Raw genomic sequence first — 20,150 nt, forward strand, 5'->3', positions numbered from 1 at the left:
GACAGAGGGAGTGCACCAGATATGAGGAGAAGGGAGTGTGTGAGATGGTTATGGATGAGTGAAGGACAAGAAAAAGAGGTTTTGAATTTGACTTGAATGGCCCTTTAATGACTGAATGGATGACAAACACCACAACAAAGAGAGGTGTGTGTGTGCTGTAAGTAACTGACGCCGTAAATCGTGTGTGCATGAATCAAATCTTTCAAATGACCTGAAGTATTTTGGTTTCTCTTGTATTGCTTGTCCTGTGTAGTTTTTAAGTAGTTTGTGGTTTATCATGTATTATTATTCTGAAGACAAAATAAATACGTAACTGTAAAATCATAGGTACTGGGTAGGTGGCTGTTTGTGTGTTCAGTAGTGAGTTTGTTAGACTTGAATGCTGTTTGGATGGACACAAAATGACACGTAGCGCTCTAATAGTGTTTTACTTATTTTTAAAACCATAAATTGAATAATGACATGAAGTTAACTATATTTAGATGTGTGGTCTGTAACAGGCCTTTCACAGCGTGTCCCCCAGAGGGTTTGAGAGTCTCTTGTACAGGTTTGCATTCCAGCCAAAAACCCTATCATGTGAATTTGATTAACACCTTCAACCAGGAGGTAGTAGGAAGTAATCAAGAATTAAAATCTGCAGGGTGTACTGTGAACTTATTCTTTGAGTTTGGTCTTGGTTTTTTTCTTTTTAACTTATAATTTGTATTCAGTTCATCAACTGTTGGTGCTGATTGGCCCATGAGGCTCTTGGAGGCTGGCAGTCTACTCTGGTTAATTTATTTATTGTTAAGCTTTAATCCACAGTTAATACTACCTTCCAGACTCTAATTATACCAGGGAGAGAGGGATAAAGGAGAAATCTATGATGGGCTTACAGGGAGCTGTGTGGATGGTTTGTTCCCTAGTGACAGGAAGTGTCAGGTTAAATAGTTTGCTCTTAAATTCCAGCTGAAATGAAAAATGCCCAGGTCATATTGTGCACCTATTTACAATACATACAAACAATGGCCGCGTTTCCCAGATTCGATCGTTCTTAAGGACTTAAGAAGGGTTCGGCTAAGAAGGAGCGCTAAGAGACGGGTGTTTCCCAGACGCGTTCTTAACTGCCTTCTTAGGAGAACCTTAAGATCAAGCCAAAGAAGCTTCTTAAGAAGCTCTTAAGGCGGGTCCACACCGGACCGAAAATCGGCGTCTTTGAGAGAGTCGGCGTCCGTGACATGAGTCTACTTGGTGTGGTCGATCGAATCGGCCACGTCGGCGTTCATTTCAGCCGACTCAAATGTATAATCCGCCATTCGAGTCGGCCATTCTTTTACCATTCTGATTGGTGGAGGCTAGCAGCTTGACTAGCGAATCAGTGAAGCCCCGAAGTGACGATGGTAAACATACCAGATAAGCAGTGGAATCGAAGAAGGTGTCGACACACTCTCTCGGCTACTTCCGGTTTTCGTGTTTTTTGGCCCACAATACAGATTAGCGCCACCTGTTGTTTTGGAGACATTACATCTCGCGCAAGCGCGGAACGTATGGCGTCGGCTGTAATTCCTGTAATTCATGTCGTTGTTCGAGTCGGCCATATTAAGTAGCCGGACTTCATTTACCGACGCGAGTCGGGCAGTTCTTCCGGTCTGGACTCGCCTTTAGTGGGAGCTGTCCACCGCGGTGTTGCTGAAACTGAATCAATGGATGCCAGGTAAATCGATCACCCACCTCTTTATCTATATAGAGTAGCAGGTGGAGCCTCTCTGGATGAGGTTCATCTGTTTCCTTGATATCTGTGATATGCCACAGGGTTGTTGATGTGTTTTTATGTGTAGTACTATAAACTCATATATGCAGATGTGTGTGGAAAACTTAAACGTGTAATTCAATGAAAAGTTTTTTTTTTTTTTTTTTTTTTAGCGCATTACAACATTGAGCATTGTTTGTTTATTATTTGGAAAAGTGGAGAATATAAATTTCCCTGACGCGGCTTGATCACTGAGCATTTCGTCGCTAAGAAGGCTGTTAAGAGTGGGTCAGCTCGATCTTGCGTTTCCTTCTTAGTGAAAGATCTTCTTAGGCTAAGAGCGACTCTGGGAAACTCATCCTTCTTTCACAGCGTTCTTAAGAGCGCTCCAAAGACGATCTTAGCACTTCTTCAGCTTCTTAACGAATCTGGGAAACGCGGCCAATATCTATTCACATCCATCAAAATCCAATCAAATCCTTTCCTTCCTGGAAAACAAATGATGATGCTTGCTTACGTCAGCTAGTACTAACCACTTTCAACCAATAATATCATGACATCCACCAATCAATCTGCAACTTTGGCTCTGCAAAGCGCTATAGAAGGTCATGAGCTAATCTTCTGTGTGATCAAATCCAAGTCCTCCCAACATTATGTCCCACCCATCTATCCTTTCGCACTCAGGAAATACGTCACCATACGGAAGCTAGATCCCCTTTCTAACAGAACCACTGTACACAGACAAAGTTAGTATCTGCTGGATGTTGTGGAGGATTTGGCAGCCAAAGAACCAGCTACTTCCTTCAGGAGTTGGTGGGATGCAAAACATTATTGCTGTTTTTACACGAACAAGAATTGGATCTCATTTGTCAATAATGTCAAATTGTCAAATAATAAGTTTATTAAAACGGCAATCTGTCTTTATAGAGGTCAAACAACGAGAATCTTCAGAAAGGAGCTGCTCGTGCTGCCGTAGACCTCCATGAACTTTGAGGAGTTTTTCTTACTATTAAGTTGGAGGAACTATACAATTCCTGGCGACTCACATTCACACCAGCTGTCATTTTGCGCGGCTCAAAGTCACCTCAGTCTGGAATAAAAGCCTGATGTGGTGGATGTGGATCCCGGTGGTTGTCTGGGCTGCTTTCCAATGTTCTGCTGTACACACTTGCAAGGATACCTAGTTAATTTGAGCCTGAGACGTATGTGAAGTTTGGGACGATTAGAGTTAAGTGTGACGGCCGATTTTAGAAAATAAAAAAATAAAATAAAAAAAAAATTGGTTAAGATTTGGCACCAGGTGCTGGCAGTTGATCAAATGATCTTGTTAGCATATGAGTGTTCAGAACTTCAATGTACTAGAAGTCTGGAAGGAAACAGAATCTCCCACCCTGTTTTTGTTTTTGTGTTTCTAGCATCCCGTAATCTTGGATGTTATTGAAGTTAAATATTTTCTTAACATTGTAAGTGATGGAAAAGGTTACAAACATAGCAAATAAATCAATTCTGGAAATGTGGTTTAAAAATAGACGATCTGTGTAATTTCTCCATCCAACCGTAAGCGTAGTCATGCTGTTAATGGTTTAACCTAATTGCTGCTCGTGGTGACTGTGGATGTGACAAAAAGGCACTGAGGGCAAACACTGTGTTTGTGTGTCTGTGTTTGTGTTGTACTGTTTATTTGACATTGATGCCCTCATGTCATGTGGGGCGTGAAAAGCAGAAGCCTATCTTTCAAACCCGCCTACTGTCACCCTCAATTACTGTCACTTAAACGCACACACTCGGTGTACGCACTTTGCTGTGAACAGTGCAGAGTCGGGACTCCTGGCGTGGCTTGTCTTTATCTAATTAGACTGTTTTGTTAAAAGTGTGTGTGTGCGTATGTGTAAAGCATGTATCTCTCTGTATGAATTCATCTACTGCATCTCTGATCCAGCTCCCTCCTCCCCGACGAAGAGTTGGATAAGTGTGTGTGTGTGTGTGTGTGTGTGTGTGTGTGTCTGGATTTAGTCTGAGCTCTTGTCGTTGTCAGTAATGAAAAGTCAGCTGTGGAGATCACAGCTCCTTGACTAAACCGCTGCATGTCTGTGTCTCTGCTGCAGCAGCGTACCAGAAACCACCTTCGACCTTCACGGAGACGTCCACAGTGGAGCTCCTCTGCCCACCAGCAAGGTAAAAAGAAAAGAAAAAAAAAATTACTGTATGTGTCGCTTCCTGTTCAGTGCAACGACGTGAGGTTGGGATGCAGCGACCCAATCTGCTGGATCTGTATTAGTGTCTATACTAATCTCATTAAGTGGACCAGGTATTAGCCAGACGTTTAGAGATTTAGCATTTTGGGGGAAATGAGGGCACTGGTATTGGATTTGTAAGTCGCACAAGTCGAAGTATCAAAATCAGGAGAGCAAACGATGCAAAGTGGCACCTCAAACTGGTTGTAAAAATACTGTTTTGTTTCCAAATAAAGAAAAATCGAGACCTTGCATACTTCTGTGCTATCGCTGTTAACCGTTAATTACCATATTGACTAATCCGCTGACTACTTTCTTGATTAAGCCGTTAAAAGTTTGTCTATCAAAAGCTCATTTTATCCAGTCAACAGTCAAACCAATAAGAGCAGCATATCCTTGCGTTTGTGTAGCTGGAACTAGAGAATGTCAAAATTGCTGCAGATTAATATTATCGATAAGTTGATTAATTGTAGCAGCTCAAGGCACATTTATGTTGAACAAAATGTTTTGAGGACGCATACAATAAATAGCAATTTGCAGTGCTTCTATTTATGTTTGCAAAATGTTTATACATTCTATTTTTTTTATTAAACAAATACAGATATTTAATCCATTGGAGAACCAGGAAACTGTAAAAACGGCATCCTTTAGCGTCGTGTTAGCGGCTTCGTAGTAGTTCTGAGAGTGTGACTGTATATTCTATAAATTTGGATCATCGTTAATTTAATGTCACTGAAATGAAATGGTTGAAGCTGTTGCTGTGTGTTCAGAGCTCAGGGAAGTTGGAGATGGAGAGAGGGATGGTCAAACCCATGATGAGAGGAGAGCAGCAGGACAGCAGGTGAGACACCCACTCTTCTTCCTCCCTCTTCTTCATCCTCCGTCTATAATCTCCCTCCTCCAGTCCTCGTCTCCTCAGTCTTCTCTCCGTATTTACTGTCATGTTCTCTTCTCATGGGGTTATTTATCTCATCAGGTCTCAGGACATTTCAGCAGACAGGACAGAGTTGACTCTGCCTGCCGGCATCGAGTTCAGAGACAACTGTAAGTATTAGTGTGCCAATTTCTCTCTCTCTCTATTCCCCTCACTATGTGAGTGAAAAGAGTCAATAGCTGGAAACTATTGAACCCTACTAACAATGCATTGGACTGGTTCAGCTGACCTAACTGCTCTAGCAGCTGTATCATACCATAAGTACCGTAAATGTAAGATTATAGTAAATGTGGGTCACATTTCCGCCCTCATCCTGTTGACTGTATGCATTTTCAATGTCGAGTTAGTCTATTGTGCCTTGTTACAGCAACTATTATTTCCATTTTCCATTTTGCTCGTGCCATGTGCTTGGCAGGAAGTCAGCTGGATTACTTTGCAACCTAAAAGCTTTTTTTCCTGTAATTGCACCAAGATAACAGTCAATATTGTTATGTTCTAAGATCATTAATTGAGCGCTTAGAATAAGGGTCTACTTTTTTTTCTATTATAGGGTAGTTAAATATTTGAATAGTCTGCCATTCTTGACGTTTGCTTGTTAAACTGCTAAAGGAGCAGGAGCAGCCGAAGGGTTGTTTAGTTTCTGGGAGCATCATCCATCAAAATACATTGTTGTCCATTATAACCATCCTGGCCCTCAGCCTTTCTTGCTCACACAAAGATCAGCCAATTAACCCAGGCTGTGTCCGTACTCTACGTTCTTTTGTTAACCACATAATGGAAAAAGAAAGAAATGTCATCTCTTCCTGTCTGACTACATGGAAGAGAGGGGAGTAAAACAACGTGGCAGCCAGTAGGTTGATTTGATCTCATTGAGTTCGACAAACATTTGTGTTCCTGCTGTTTATTAATACAGGTAGGGGGTAAACATTGCTGTGAAACAAACCTGTTCCACTTCCAACCTTAAACATATAATTTTAGAATGTCTTTTCCTTTTTAATGTTTGTTTTATTAGATTGATTTAATCAGAAAAGTGTCTGTTTCTGTTGTTAGAGTGGTCTTTAATTAGTTCCAGGTATTATTAAAATATCTTTAAAAGACTTATAAGTCTTGTTTACCTAAAACCTGATGTTTCCCAGACTCACTCTGCAGCTCTCAGCTCTGCCTGCTATTTGCTTTGTCTTTTTAAACACTTCTGTTTATTGACTTTTCGTTGCTCACTGGGCCTCAGTGTGGCTGTTTGTGCGCTGAGTGTATATATATATGGTGTAGCGTGAGATCATTTATTTTTGGAAGGTTTTGACTGGACATAGAGTGGTGGTGACTCCCATACCCACAATGCACCGGGAGAGCCCATATGCTCCGGGGACAATGACGCACTCGTGAAATTGTCTGGACCCTTACTGTGCGAGTCTCGTCTTCAGGTTTTTCATGAGGAGACTTGTCGTGCAGCTGCAACCAGTTTGACATGAAACGCGTAACCAACCAAGCTAAAGTGAAAAAACTGACGCCACAGTCAAAGAGGTTTTATTGGTGCGTCCCACATGACACATGTGCAGCCAAGTTCCGTGACCAACCGACCACCAAAGAGACTTATACAACTGTTTTACGATAAATAAAGTATAATGCAGTCTGATTTCATTTATGGAATATTATTGCGTAATGTCTGTAAGACATCCTCAACATTAATGTATTCAGATTCGGCAGCATTATGCATGAATGCTTCATTATTATCAGCACACATAGCAATGATAATGCAGGAGTAGTGTGATATTAGTAGTAAAAGTAATAGAGCAGCAGTTATGGAAGCATGCGGTAGCTTACTGAGGAGGGGCCGCGTGGTGGAGGTGGTTTATCATTCAGTTATTGTCTTAGAACCTTTTCCATTTGCACAAGAATCTGCTTGTTTGGGGAAACCCTGCTGTCCCCTGAATTCCTTTGAGCCAACATGATCAAAGTATGACCTTTCAGCATCAACTGAAGAGATTGTATTTACATTGCTCCCTGTTATAGCAATAATCATTGTAACTTTATTGGTATAGCACCTTTTATACAAGACATTGAGCTCAAGGTGCTTTACATTTAGAAAACAAACAACTGCTTATTTAATTCAACAGAATCCAGGTAAAGATAAAATGTTTTAGCATCGCAGAGAAAGAAAGCCATTTCAAAGATAGACGAATGAAAAGACATCGTTTTGACACAAATGATTATTGTGTGTGTGTGTGTGTGTGTGTGTGTTTCTCCATTCAGCTGAAGACACCTTCCTGTCAGCCATCATTAACTACACTAACAGCTCCACGGTCCACTTCAAACTGTCACCCACTTACGTCCTGTACATGGCCTGTCGCTACGTCCTGTCACCTTCTTACCGGCCCGACATGTCGCCCTCTGAGAGGACGCACAAGGTTATTGCCATCGTCAACAAGATGGTGAGCATGATGGAGGGAGTCATCCAGGTCAGTAACACTTTTTTAAGAAACTTTTTGTGTGTTTGCTGCTGTGATATTTGAACATAATCTCATTATTTTGTGCATTATCTCAGTGTGTACTGCTATCACACAAATGCTGTCCCTTATTTATTTCACACTCGCTTTTTTGTTGGAATTTTCGAATTGTTTCATACTAAATTCTCTCTATCTTACCGTTTTCTTACAAACTACTCCACTTGTAGTTGTGTAAGCTGTGCGTAAGTGTCTGTATGTGTGTTTCTTCCAGCTTTCTCTCCACAGTTACGTCTGTTGCACCAGTCTGTGCTTTCGTCTTCAGTGTTAAATGCTGTGTGAAGGCTGCAGTGACGCTACATAGCATATGCTAAACCTCACTGCAGTCTCTGATCATTAGAGCTGTAAATCCTGTTGCTAATATGATGTTTTTAGTTTAAGGCAACAAATTGCATACACCTTTTAGATAAAAATATCAACTTAAAGGCTGCTTTAACATATGTTATGCAAAGTAAACAAACACAGGGTGTTTGTAGTTTGGAGGATTATTGGAAAAAACACAGTCCATACATTTAAGACATTTATTATTTTTATTAGTGGTATTGGTCAGCTATTCATTGCCGTTGTCATGCAGTGAAGTCATGAAAGAAAGCACACACAGAATGGACAGTCGGACTTAATCTATTTCAGTCTCTATGTAGCAGGATTTCAGTTTTATAGAGTTTCAGGGGAAATACTTTTAGCTTCTGAGGAATGTTCAAATTTTTCTGCTTCAGATAGGCTTGTAATGGGCTTAAAATCTGGGTATTTTTGGAGCATCTCTGGGATGTTGACAACTTGGAGAACTAGATCTTTCATAGTGGATTGATTGTGATCAGCCTTTTCTGCATGAGGGGCAGATGAAGTGTTTTACCTTTGTTTCATCACAGAGAATGAGGTCAATATTATCTTCTGATTTATATTGACACCCAATTCCCATAACGCCATAGCTTGTTTCTGCAAAGAGGTTAGGGGGAGACTGGGGTAAGTTGAGCCAAAGGGTAAGTTGAGCCACCCCTTGTTGCTAGGAAACGGTAAAAAACTTTGATCATGTGACCAAATATTTAGGAGGGAGGCATCATTTCATGGAGTCTGTGAAGGTAAGAACCACATGGGTAAAGTGGTTAGACATTTATTCCCAGAAACACATTTTTCACTCTTGAAAGTGAATTGAGTCTATCATAAGTTTCATGAGAATTGTGTTTAGACCAAAATAGATAATTTTAAATTTGTTTTATACATCCTGGTATCTATGAGCTACAACATGAGGTCATAAACCTAGCATAACAGTGCACCATTTTAGCTGTGGGGACTAATAAAGTCAAAATGGTAGCTCTGGGGTATGTTGAGCCATTTGGCCAGGGGTAAGTTGAGCCACCAAGGACACCAAGAAACTATGATTCTGGACCAAGGATTCAGTTCTAGTGTTTTCTTTCCAAAAACACAGCTGTTAATGTTCTCTTCCCAAGCGCACTTTAAGGCATTCTCACTTGTTCTCTTCCTAAGCGCACTTTAAGGCATTCTCACTTGTTCTCTTCCTAAGCGCACTTTAAGGCATTCTCATGTTAAAATGTTTTTGTTACAAAACAGCTGTTTAGCAGTAATATGCAAAAAAAGTTATTGTGCCTGTTGAATTATGTATAATAAATAAAAATACACATGAATGTGAAGAAGTGACTGTTATTTAGGGATGGAGAAGGTGAGGGAGGGGTGGGGTGGAGGTGGGGAGGAGGGTGGGGGGGAGTAGGGATACGGCTCAACTTACCCCGCTCCTATGCTCAACTTACCCCATACACGGGGTAAGTTGTGCCACGAGACCACTTTTTTTGGACATGCTATATTATCGAAACAGTTATGTTTACACTCATTCTGTTTGTTTGAAAGGATGCACAACATCCTGAAATATATGCAGATATATTAGTTAGCAACAAAACTATGATTGCCTTGATGTAGTGATCCTAAATATGAAAAATGGCTCATCTTACCCCAGTCTAACGCAGAAACTGGAAGTTTTAAGCAAAATCCCCCCCATTACATTCCTGTTCTGTGCTGTTTAACAATCCTGCAGACTTCCCAGTGTGTAATGGACTGCAGAGCCTGAATTTATTTTTGTGACTGGTCACAGTTTGTGGTAATTACACAGCTGTCTCAAAATGTATAATTTTAAAATGTTAATGACTTAAAATTGACCCTGAATAAAGTTTATTTTTTGCTTTTTTTTATGACGCACTGCTCATGTTTATACACACTCGTTAAGTTCCTTTTTACACACTACGCTCATTTACAACATTTTAATTTCCAACTGGTATACACAACTGAAATCGCTGTAAGTCAAGTCTAAACCTGTAAAATGCACAAAAATGTAATATGAAGGACTTGAATACAGTTAGATTTGAGGTAATCAGTTGGTTATTTTAATGATACGTTACCTTTTTAAGGTGAGGATGTATGATGTTCTTCTCCATACTGTTTTAGACTTTGATGCTTTAAAGTGGATTCACCAAAGTCTCTATGAATAAGAACCTCATACTACCCCACCTCAAAGAAACATCCCAAGTATCCATTTAAGTGGACAGCTCTCTAATAGCCTTAATCCAAACTCGATAAATTCCACTCACCCTGTGATATTTTCTTGACCAGATGTGGTTTTCAGCTGACCTCCTTCAGTTGTCTTCTTTAACTGAATCCAGATGTCTTCACGTTGTAAACCATGCCCATGTCAGTGTCAAAGTGTGTGTGTGTGTGTGTGTGTGTGATTGTGTGTGTGTGTGTGTGTGTGTGTGTGTGTGTGTGTGTGTTACATGGCCGTGTCCATACTGTAGCTGTTGACGCGTTTTCTTTCTGTCCTGTGAACGTGTCCTCCTCTTCCTCTTCCTCTTCCTTCCATCCAGGAGATTCCTGAAGGGGATCAGGTAGGATAGCACAATAGCACACCATGATACGGCTGCTACAGACTCGTCTACCTCCCTCACTCACTCTTTCATTCTCTCTTTCTCGCTCTCTCTTTTCTCTCGGTGTGTGCGACATGGAAAAAGTATCTCAAGTTCAGTGAAGCATCTCAATATCTTTAATGTTACTTCAGATCTGTAACACGGCTGGTAGATGTTGGGATTCAATTTTCTGCCTTAAAAGAAACTTAAACTTTAAAAGTGGTTATGTCTTCTTAAAGGAATTGTATTTATAGACAGCAGTCACAAAGGAAATCAACTGTAAGAAATGAGAATACTTTTTGAATGTGAACCTTGTATAGTTTGGATTTTAGAATGAATGACAAAAAAAAAAAATGCACACGGCTCGATTAATTGATTAGATTGGCAGAAAGTTCAAAACAAACCAAGCAATTTATAGTTGTTCCCTCGGGGCCTGGGAAATTAAGATGCACAATTTTGTAAACAAAAAAAAGTTCTGGCATTTTATAAAGTTAACAGTTAATTGATACAGAAAATACATAATAAGTGGATTAATTGATAATGAAAATAAATGTTAGTGGCAGGCTTACATATAGAATACATTACAGAATGCTAGCTGGAAATTCAAATTTGACAACTCTTGTATTCTGAAGCAGTGTAGTTTTGTTAAATAAAAATAAATCTAAATGTACAGTCATAGACTTTACAAAAATATTTGAGAGGCACATAGAAAATATATTTTCTACATCACCATTGTTGCTGATGATATTTCTGCTGTCTTTGTGTATTATTATATTAAGTGCAGCCAATTCATGGCGCATGTTTGCTTTTATTTTGGATATTTGCAGCAGCACTTGAAGGCAGAATAAATATTTTCTCTTCAGCTGAACACTTTGACCTACGCTAAGATTTCTGGTCACAAGAAAATGGTTGTAATCAGTCACCATGTCTGACATTCCCTTGAAGGCAAACCAGATACAATATTAATGATTTATAATGTAAAATCATGTCGCCCAACCTCATCAACCTCTTGGCTCTTCCTTGAATCTCTGTCTCTCTGGTAAACCTCTACTTTTCTCCCTTTTCTGCTCTGTCTGCTTTTTTTTTACCAGCCCTTCATTGTTGCTGCTGCTTCTTTTTCTCCACTCTAACAGAAATGTAAAATAAAGCCATAATAATGCGTCCTCCCACAGCTGGACAACTAAGCAACAACAGCAACATCCACCCAACTAATTCCATTCAGCTTCCTGGACCTGCCTGGTACTAAAACCAAAAAACGAGAGAGAAAAAAAAAAAAAAAACCCAAGCGAAACCAAAGCAACCTTTTTTCCACCATCGCTCCGTCTTTAATTCTGGCATCCATGTTGTGTGGCATCACGTCTTGCTTCTCCTACTCAACAGTGTGGATGAGAGACGAGTCGCGTCCCTCCGACCTCCTCCACCACCTCTGCTTCATTTGTCTCTTTGAGAGTTCATTTAACATGTTCAACCATCTGTCCGTGTTTTTCAGTGTTTCCTAAATGTTTTGTCGTCACGTTTTGTTCTGGATGCGCTTGGCTCCACCTTCTCATTCTCTGGCTGTTCTGAATGAAGGGATTTTGTTCGATTTGTGTTATGTTTTTTTCAAGGCGCGGATAGATGAGAGCAGGGGAGCGAGCTTCGCACATTCCTCCCTTTCTGTGAGGATATTGACCAATCAGCTCCTCACACACTGAGCTCTGTCCTCCCTTTTGACCTCAGGACCAGAACAACTGTGCTTTGGACTGTAGACTGACATATGGAGCATTATTAAAAACCTGATTTCATCCACTCAGCGTTGGCCATTTCAGATAATGTCATATTATTCTCTTATATTATTCCTTGTTTAACAGGCTGCTGCTACAAGCTACTTGGTTGATGGCCCATTTATCTCACAAGGGGCTATGATGACATTTATGCAGAGATATACAGCTACAGCCTTACAAAACACACAACGTGTCTAATTGTTTTTGTCAGCCGTTCTGGCTAAGCTAGGCTGGTTAGTTTAGCTTCACTATTTTTTGTAACAATAAATACAGAAATGTTAAATCAATGCAATTTGCACTTTCCTTGTGCAATTAGTCACACTGAATACAAAAAGTAAATCTGACCACGTCATTCTCATCTGTTGGAAATGAATGGTTGTTAACACTTGTTGATCCCGTTGCTCGCAGTACGAATCCATGTGTTCCATAGGTCAAGTCTACAGTTCAAACATTGTCTCGTTTTGTCAAAGAAATTGGCACAACCGTCTGGTTAGTGGAGGAGGCCGGTGTCTGGTGACCTGGTCAATGGAGTTGGTGTCTGGGAGGTAAAAGGAGTGGTCACTGATGTCTCTCATAAAGGGAAATCTTTTCGGGCTCACATTCTCAAAGAAATGAACACTTTCATTGAGCGTCATCTCTTGAGTGACAATGATGACCACTCTTCCACTCGGCACAGGGTTGGCTTAGAGGGGGAGGGGTGGGCGGGGCATGAGCCTATCCCTGAAGTAACACCTGCTCCTTCTGGCTGCCACTCAAACAGAAACCCCTCTCCCACCTTCTATTTTAACTCTCCAGTCTCTTCTTCATCCTGCTGCTCTAACAAATTCCTCAATATGTTTTTTTTCCCTTTGTGTGTCTGTGATTGGTACGTTACAGAAGCAGAAGAACATTGCTGGAGCACTGGCTTTCTGGATGGCCAACGCCTCAGAGCTGCTCAACTTCATCAAGCAGGACCGAGACCTGAGTCGCGTCACGCTGGACGCCCAGGACATCCTCGCCCATCTGGTCCAGATGGCTTTCAAGTCAGTCTGTGTGTTGTGTGATTGGATGTGGGGTGGGGAGGCAGGGAGTTTGGTCAGTCCTCTGTGGAGGTCAAGGAATATTAGGAAAGTTAATGAATGAGCCCCTCAACCAGAATGTGTTCAAAAACCTGCACGTTGCTCTCGTTGCTTGTTCTTCTTTCAACTATTACTGGTAAAGGTGAGGCTGTGAACATGCCTTTATATTTACAGTAGATGATCATATGTGAATCTGGAAAATCCATACAGTATGCCCAGGCAGTCGTACAATAACCACACAAGTGTTTAGGTATCTTCCCTTCTCATCCGAAAGCAAAAGGTTATTTTTCAAGATAAATCGATTTTGTTACCTGACAGCGAGAGATTCGATTGAGGAAGACCGTCTCTGTTGTTTGATGGTGAAGTATTGATGTCTTTAACAAGCTGTAACATGTGGGTGCAGGTACTTGGTCCACTGTCTCCAAGCTGATCTGAACAACTACATGCCTGCTTTCCTGGACGACCCCGAGGAACATAATCCCCAGAGACCCAAGATCGGTAATACCCATCAGTGTTTCCGAACCAATTTTGTTTTTTGACCACCTGTGTCCACTCATGAACCCTCATCAGGTTGAACATGTCTGTCATATCTGTGCGTGAACATTTTTTAAGGGTCTTTAGGGGTCACAAAGAATATAAATTAAGATTAGAGAAAAGTCTGATGCTGCTGCCTTGTGACTTCCCAACCCTCATGGTGGGAAACTGTTCTAGACATGCAGCACCTCCCGTTTCTTTTTTCAGGCAGTGCAATATTTATAACTTCTAATCTGACCAACTTTTTTTTATTAGTTTTGGCCTAAAAGACCCAAATCAGTGGCTATACACAGACACTTGAGTGAAGAATCCTGCATTGAGAAATGACAATAACCCAGACGTCTGCATACTCAGAGGAGGATGAGATTATTTTCCTATATTTCTCTTTGTTTCAAATGTTTTTTATTGTGAAGCAACCTCATGTCAGTAACATAAGAAAGAGTCACAGCTTATCTCAGCCGTCCGAAGCCTCGAAATGTGAAATGAATGCTTGGCTGCCATTGAGCTTACGTCTGATGTGTCCTGCTCCTTCTCTTTCTAGAGGATGTCCTGCACACGCTGACGGGCGCGATGTCGTTGCTGCGGCGGTGTCGAGTCAACGCCGCCCTGACCATCCAGCTCTTCTCTCAGCTCTTCCACTTCATCAACATGTGGCTGTTCAACAAGCTGGTGACGGACACCGAGTCGGGGCTGTGCTGTCACTACTGGGGGGCCATCCTCCGGCAGCAGCTCAGCCACATTGAGGCCTGGGCAGAGAAACAGGGTCTGGAGCTCGCCGCGGACTGCCACCTCAGTCGAATTGTACAGGTAAGAGGACAGAGGGGGGGCAAGCCAAGTGTGTGCCAAGACGAGCGGATGCAGAGACTAAGAGCTTTGGGCACTTTAAACAATTTTGAAAAGCTAAAAGAGGAAGGATATTATAAGATAATTTACTTGTAAGAACCGAGAATTCACCAAAATAAAGCATGAAGATGTTAGTGAAGAGAGGAAATTGGCCATACAGACCTACAGTAGTATGCAGGTCATCTGCATTTCATCCAAATGTACACACATGTACAGTGTATACAATTTACATTATTGCCTTAAAAAGCACCAGAAAGTTGTTAATGGTACCGCACTGTATTTCTCCATAACATTAAACACTAAAAATTAAGTTAGTAAAAAGGTATAAAGTTTAAGATTCAAAATCTCAGCTCATGTGCTTCTTCAGGACTGTGTGAGTGTTGTTTGATCAGTTTGGGGTGATATGGGCGTCTCCCTGGCAATATAAGAAAACATCCCAACTGCTGTCGTCAGATTCTGATTATCGTATTGTTCAACTTCAAATGATGCGTGGAAACGACTGACATCACAGCACAGCGTCGCCTTTTCAAACCACTGAGGAGAACGAAGTCTGTCTGAGTTACATAAATCTGTATGTACACAAGATAAAACATGCAGCTCATTGACATGTTCTTTTCTGTGCGTCCTCCAGGCCACCACGCTGCTGACCATGGACAAATACTCCATGCAGGATGTGCAGAACATCCACAACACCTGCTTTAAGCTCAACTCTCTGCAGCTCCATGCCCTCATGACCAACTACCATTGTGCTCCAGATGAGCCTTACATCCTGCCTGTAAGACGCAGGCACAGAAACACTCAACATAGAGAATGTTGAACTTATGAACCCATTTCTAAATGTGCATCAGAACAATCATGATGCACACATAGTTTTCTGTTAATAATGTCAGCTTTATGTAACGTAAGTCAGCTGATTTGCATAGATGTTTTTAAAAAGCTGTTATTCTATACGATATTTTCTGGAGCTTGAGATGTAATGTAGCAGCCTGTTAAACCTGGTTGTTCGTGTGTTTGTGACCAGGAGCTGATAGACCACGTAGTGGCAGTGGCAGAGAACACTGCAGACGAGCTGGCGAGGAGTGATGGGAGAGAGGTTCAGCTGGAGGAAGATCCGGACCTCCAGCTTCCCTTCCTCCTTCCTGAGGACGGCTATTCCTGCGATGTGGTGCGCAGCCTCCCCAACGGCCTCCAGGACTTCCTGGAGCCGCTGCTGCAGAGAGGTAAAGTCACTGGGACCAATGTTAAAAAATAACAAGAACGAGTTGGTACCTCTGGGCTGCTGTGGCAAGTGAGACATCTAGTGGTTAAAGTGGGTATACCGGTCCGGTGTTTGGCTTAATATCAAACCGGTTTGAAAATGTTTTAACCAGCCCAAGCCCACTCCATGTCCAATTAGTTTACATGGGTGCCAAAGGGACGAGGACAGTCCTTCTCTGAGACTGGTGAATGGTTCAGTGTGTACCCAGCGTTATTCTGTCCAATCAAGTCTCCTTCTGAAATCTTGCGGTCAACTAAATATTCAGCCATGGCATTGAAAACCTTTTAGATGACTCTAAGCTACGCTTTGTGTACTCCAACACAAAACACACTCTGACAACACCAGCACTCCTCTCACCAACTCTGTCACGTTACCACCGCTGACTCACATGACGCAATAGCATGCAGAAAGCCAAAGGTGAAGAAAACATTTTTAATCCTCTGTAGGATCCACTCCATATTGTTGTCAGACACTTATAATAACAATCTGAACCTGTCTGTGGCAAAAACAAGCTCTTTCAGTGGACTTGGATCGAAGGCGAAGAACTATGCCATCTACAGTGTGCTTCCTCAATACTGGACCAATTAAAAAAAATTGGTGCAAAGTATTTTCACATGTCACCCTGAATACAGGATAAGCGGTTGATGATGGATGGATGGATTATTTTCACGTCTGTTGGGAATAATGAAGCAAAACGGTTTGAAATGATTCAGGATTTCATGGTTTGTGTAACTTGGCCTCAATCTGCCACTTTATAACAGAAAAGACAACTTGTTTTATTGACTTAACTGTCAACTGCTTTGTGTTCCTACCACAGTAATGATTCATTTTTTATGAACAGAATTTAGATGTACTGTATGACTCCGTGAAACTGAACTGTAAAATGTGTGTTTCCTCTACCAGGCTTCTGTAGACTAGTACCCCACCCCCGTTCACCTGGTACCTGGACCGTCCACTTTGAAGGAGCTGACTGTGACAGCCACTTCTCTGCTGCTGACAGTTCTGAGATGGTAGGTAACCGACTCACACACTCACACACACACTCTCTGTCATATCACTGTGTGTGCGTGTGTCTGTGCTTGTGTTCCAACTGTTAAGAAATATTTTCACCTGGGTGATCGAGATGAATGTAGACCAAATCTAAATGTGGTTTATTCTGCTGTTTTTTGGGATGGATGCTTTTAATCAATGAATGAAACGGAACACCGCCAATCTGTTTAACTGATCTAAGTATCCTAACTGTCTAATGTTGGTACAGCCTTATTATTAGTATCCATCCATCCATTTTCTACCGCTAATCCTAATTCCTAATCCTAATACCACCACCGTACAGCCCCTTATTATTAGTATGTTAAAGACAAATGGTACTGGCATTTGACATGGTTGATTTGAAGTCAAAATACCTCCTCTATTGGCTAAAATGGAAAACACAAATTTATGGCTTGCACCAACATTATATAAGCTGCCCTCAGTTGCTCTAGTTGACCTTTTCTGACTAAGCTCTCCGGCTCTTTCCATACCAATGGATTACTCAAGTGTAAATTATGCTGGATTTACTGGGTTTAAGGAGATTGAGGGGGTTTGTGTAGTCAAGACATGACAAAATGAAAACATGCATCAGTTTCCAGGTGAAGACTAAAAAAGGTAAAATTCCTGAACAGAACCCGAGCTGTAGATGATGGGACAACACCACTGACATAGTTTGACTATTTTTAGAAAAGTTTAAACCTGGAAGTTGCTTTGATTCCGATCCAGAGGTTTGTGTGTGTGTGTGTGCGTGCGTGTGTTAGTGTGTGTGTGTGTGTGTGTGTGTGTGTGTGTGTGTGTGTGTGGTCTCCCAATTTGAAGGCAGTGATTAGAGTGACTTAAAAGGGGCAATTTACTTTTCATAACAACCTTCACAGACGCACAGCAAACACACACAGAGCCACTTCCTCTGTAATCGGTCTGTTTATCCCAGCTCTACTATTTCATGACTGTAGTCTCGACATTAGGCAGGCGTCTCTCACAAACTCACACACGCTTTGATTAATGGTGTCCATGCAGGCTGGAGGGGGCGGGGCGTGTTTCAGGTGACGGATGTGATACTTTGCGGTTTACGTATTTAAGATGTGATCAATGTGACGTGCAGAAGATTAAGAATATGAGTTGTGTTTGTGCAGGAATGGATTTGTTTTCATTAAAATACATGTAATAAAAACAACAAATGTCCTGATCCGATTAGCGGTTTAGTCTCTCTAGTCCAAACATAGATGAGAAAAATCTTCTTTTAGAATTATCTTTAAGATCACCGCATGCGTCGTGTGAGCTGAAAGCCAGTTAACAAAGATTGGAGCAAAGTGTTGCAGAGCAACAGTCGTAGACCGGTAACTTACTGTTTTCATTGATTTCCTTTCTGCATTGATTGATTGTAGAAGTACACCCAGTCAGTCGTTAAGGGACACCCTTAACGACTGACTGGGTGTACTTCTACAATCCATCTTTCTCACTGTGTTAACTGAACAGTGCATCCCAGTACTGATTTGGTTATCTACCATTTAAGAGAGAGATGGGAAGTTTTTCACTTCTTGGACCACTTACTAGCAATATTATATATTGGCTTCATTTGGGTAGGTGGGGTGTCGCTTGTGGCGATATGTCAGAGGATCGATCTTTACACAAACGAGTCCAGCGAACCAGCTCACAGGGGCCTTATTTTACCATTTAAAACGCACAAAAAGAAGGTCTAAAAGAGTCCACATCTTTATGTAGACTCACTTTTACACAGCAGAGAGTTTGGAAGTTGCTGCTGATGTTGTTGCTGCAGGCATGAAGCTGAACCTGCTCAACGATAAAAACCTTACATAAGTCTGTAGAAAGCCTTAAAAGAAACTTTAAGGATGAGTTCACATTTTTGAAAACTGTACTGACATGCCCATATGTGCATTGTGCATTCCTGTAATTGCCCCTCCCGTCCAAACTGGCCGTAAAGACATCCCTTCTACAGTCTGAGTTGGATGAATCAAGTGGTTAGCTCCCTGTGTAACAGACTCCTTTTGTATGTTTTTCCCTTTTGTGCTTTCTGCGCCAGAAGCAGCGAAAGGGGAATTTAGTAGTAAAAAGTAGCTTTTCCAACTCCTATCTCCCTTATCTCTGTCTAAAGAGGACTGTGAATTTTGCCCCACCTTTACTTACATACTTCTTTAACTTTATCAAGAGCTATACAAGGTTTATATTCTGGGTGTCGTAGTTAAAGCTAGAATGTCATGGTATGGTAGATGTAGCTGTGCTACCGGTGCAGTCTGGTTTTATTGTAGTCTGGTTTGCTGCTTGGTGTAGATTCAGTGTCGCAGCAGCAGTAGTTGTTCTCTTGTTTGGGTGTTCCTGCAGAATGCACAATAACAGACTGGCAAAAATACACACTATGATGCAGAATACGCATATAGACTTGTATAAGTCTGACATGGCCTTATTTATTTTGGAGTGTCCTTTGTCAGAATATATTTTCACGATGTGGGAAACCTCTGTAGCTCTCTCTCTTTCTTTGTTTCCGTCTGTCTTCCCACCCAGTCACCCAGCCCTGCTTCCTCAAATGAGCCCTGCTGTGTGTGTGTATGTGTGTGTGTGTGGGTAGCCATGATGTGGTTTTCATTCTTGACTTGATTCCAGCAACCACAGGTTCCTCTGTGGTCTTCCCCTTTCCCCCCTTTTTCATCCCTCCTTCATTCCTTCCCTCCCTTTTCTCATCCCTCCCTCTTTTTACTCCACAGTCTGGTTTCAGAGGGGGGAACGCAACACTAGTGGACATTCGCTGAAAACTCTCCCCGTTGACTGTTGCAGAAACATCGAAAGAGGTTTCATCCTCACTCACAGTTTGTCCTTCCTGTTGCTCTCTTTTCAGCCAATGAGGAAAGACCCGGAGGTTGTCACGGTAACCCTGAAGAAGCACAACGGCATGGGCCTCAGCATCGTGGCTGCCAAGGTAGGAAGCACCGCCTGGAAGTTTGTTAATTTTCGAACCTACTGTGTGTTAAATCCAAACCACAGCCGATCTAAGTTTTGTCTGAGCTTTTCAACTTTTTTATTGGGTAAGAAAACTTTGCTTTTTAGGCAGAAGTCATATATCCTCCAAATATTTTCTGAAGCAGAAGTGTGAAGATTGGCACACATTTGACAAGGAATCTAAAAATAACGTCAATAATGTTTTTGTCCTGGTTGCTGAGGTGTGTGTGTCTGTCTGTGTGTGTCTGTGTGTGTGCTGTTTTAAATAGACCGCTTTCATTGTTGAGTCTGACAGTGCAGAGACTAAACAGTGACAATGCAAAGAAAGTTCTGGATAAATCCTGGACTTTCGTTTGCTGTTGTAAGGCAGTGGGTTTGGAGGGCTGAACGTTGTGTCACTGTCTTT

The 20,150-nt window shown here is 41.6% G+C and overlaps 1 protein-coding gene across 1 annotated transcript in view; it reads left to right on the forward strand.

The window, feature by feature from the left end:
- LOC311026928 (afadin-like) overlaps positions 1 to 20,150 on the forward strand; it is a 93,571-nt gene that overhangs the window by 42,672 nt on the left and 30,749 nt on the right. Inside the window, 12 exon segments of the mRNA XM_084030649.1 lie at positions 3,835 to 3,904; positions 4,734 to 4,804; positions 4,940 to 5,007; positions 7,148 to 7,353; positions 10,269 to 10,289; positions 12,947 to 13,092; positions 13,532 to 13,626; positions 14,204 to 14,469; positions 15,137 to 15,280; positions 15,527 to 15,725; positions 16,667 to 16,773; positions 19,644 to 19,724. Coding sequence (XP_083886775.1) covers positions 3,835 to 3,904; positions 4,734 to 4,804; positions 4,940 to 5,007; positions 7,148 to 7,353; positions 10,269 to 10,289; positions 12,947 to 13,092; positions 13,532 to 13,626; positions 14,204 to 14,469; positions 15,137 to 15,280; positions 15,527 to 15,725; positions 16,667 to 16,773; positions 19,644 to 19,724 — 1,474 coding nt within the window.

The sequence above is a fragment of the Eutrigla gurnardus genome, assembly GCF_963514095.1.
Source record: "Eutrigla gurnardus genome assembly, chromosome: 16".
NCBI classification, from domain to species: Eukaryota; Metazoa; Chordata; class Actinopteri; order Perciformes; family Triglidae; genus Eutrigla; species Eutrigla gurnardus.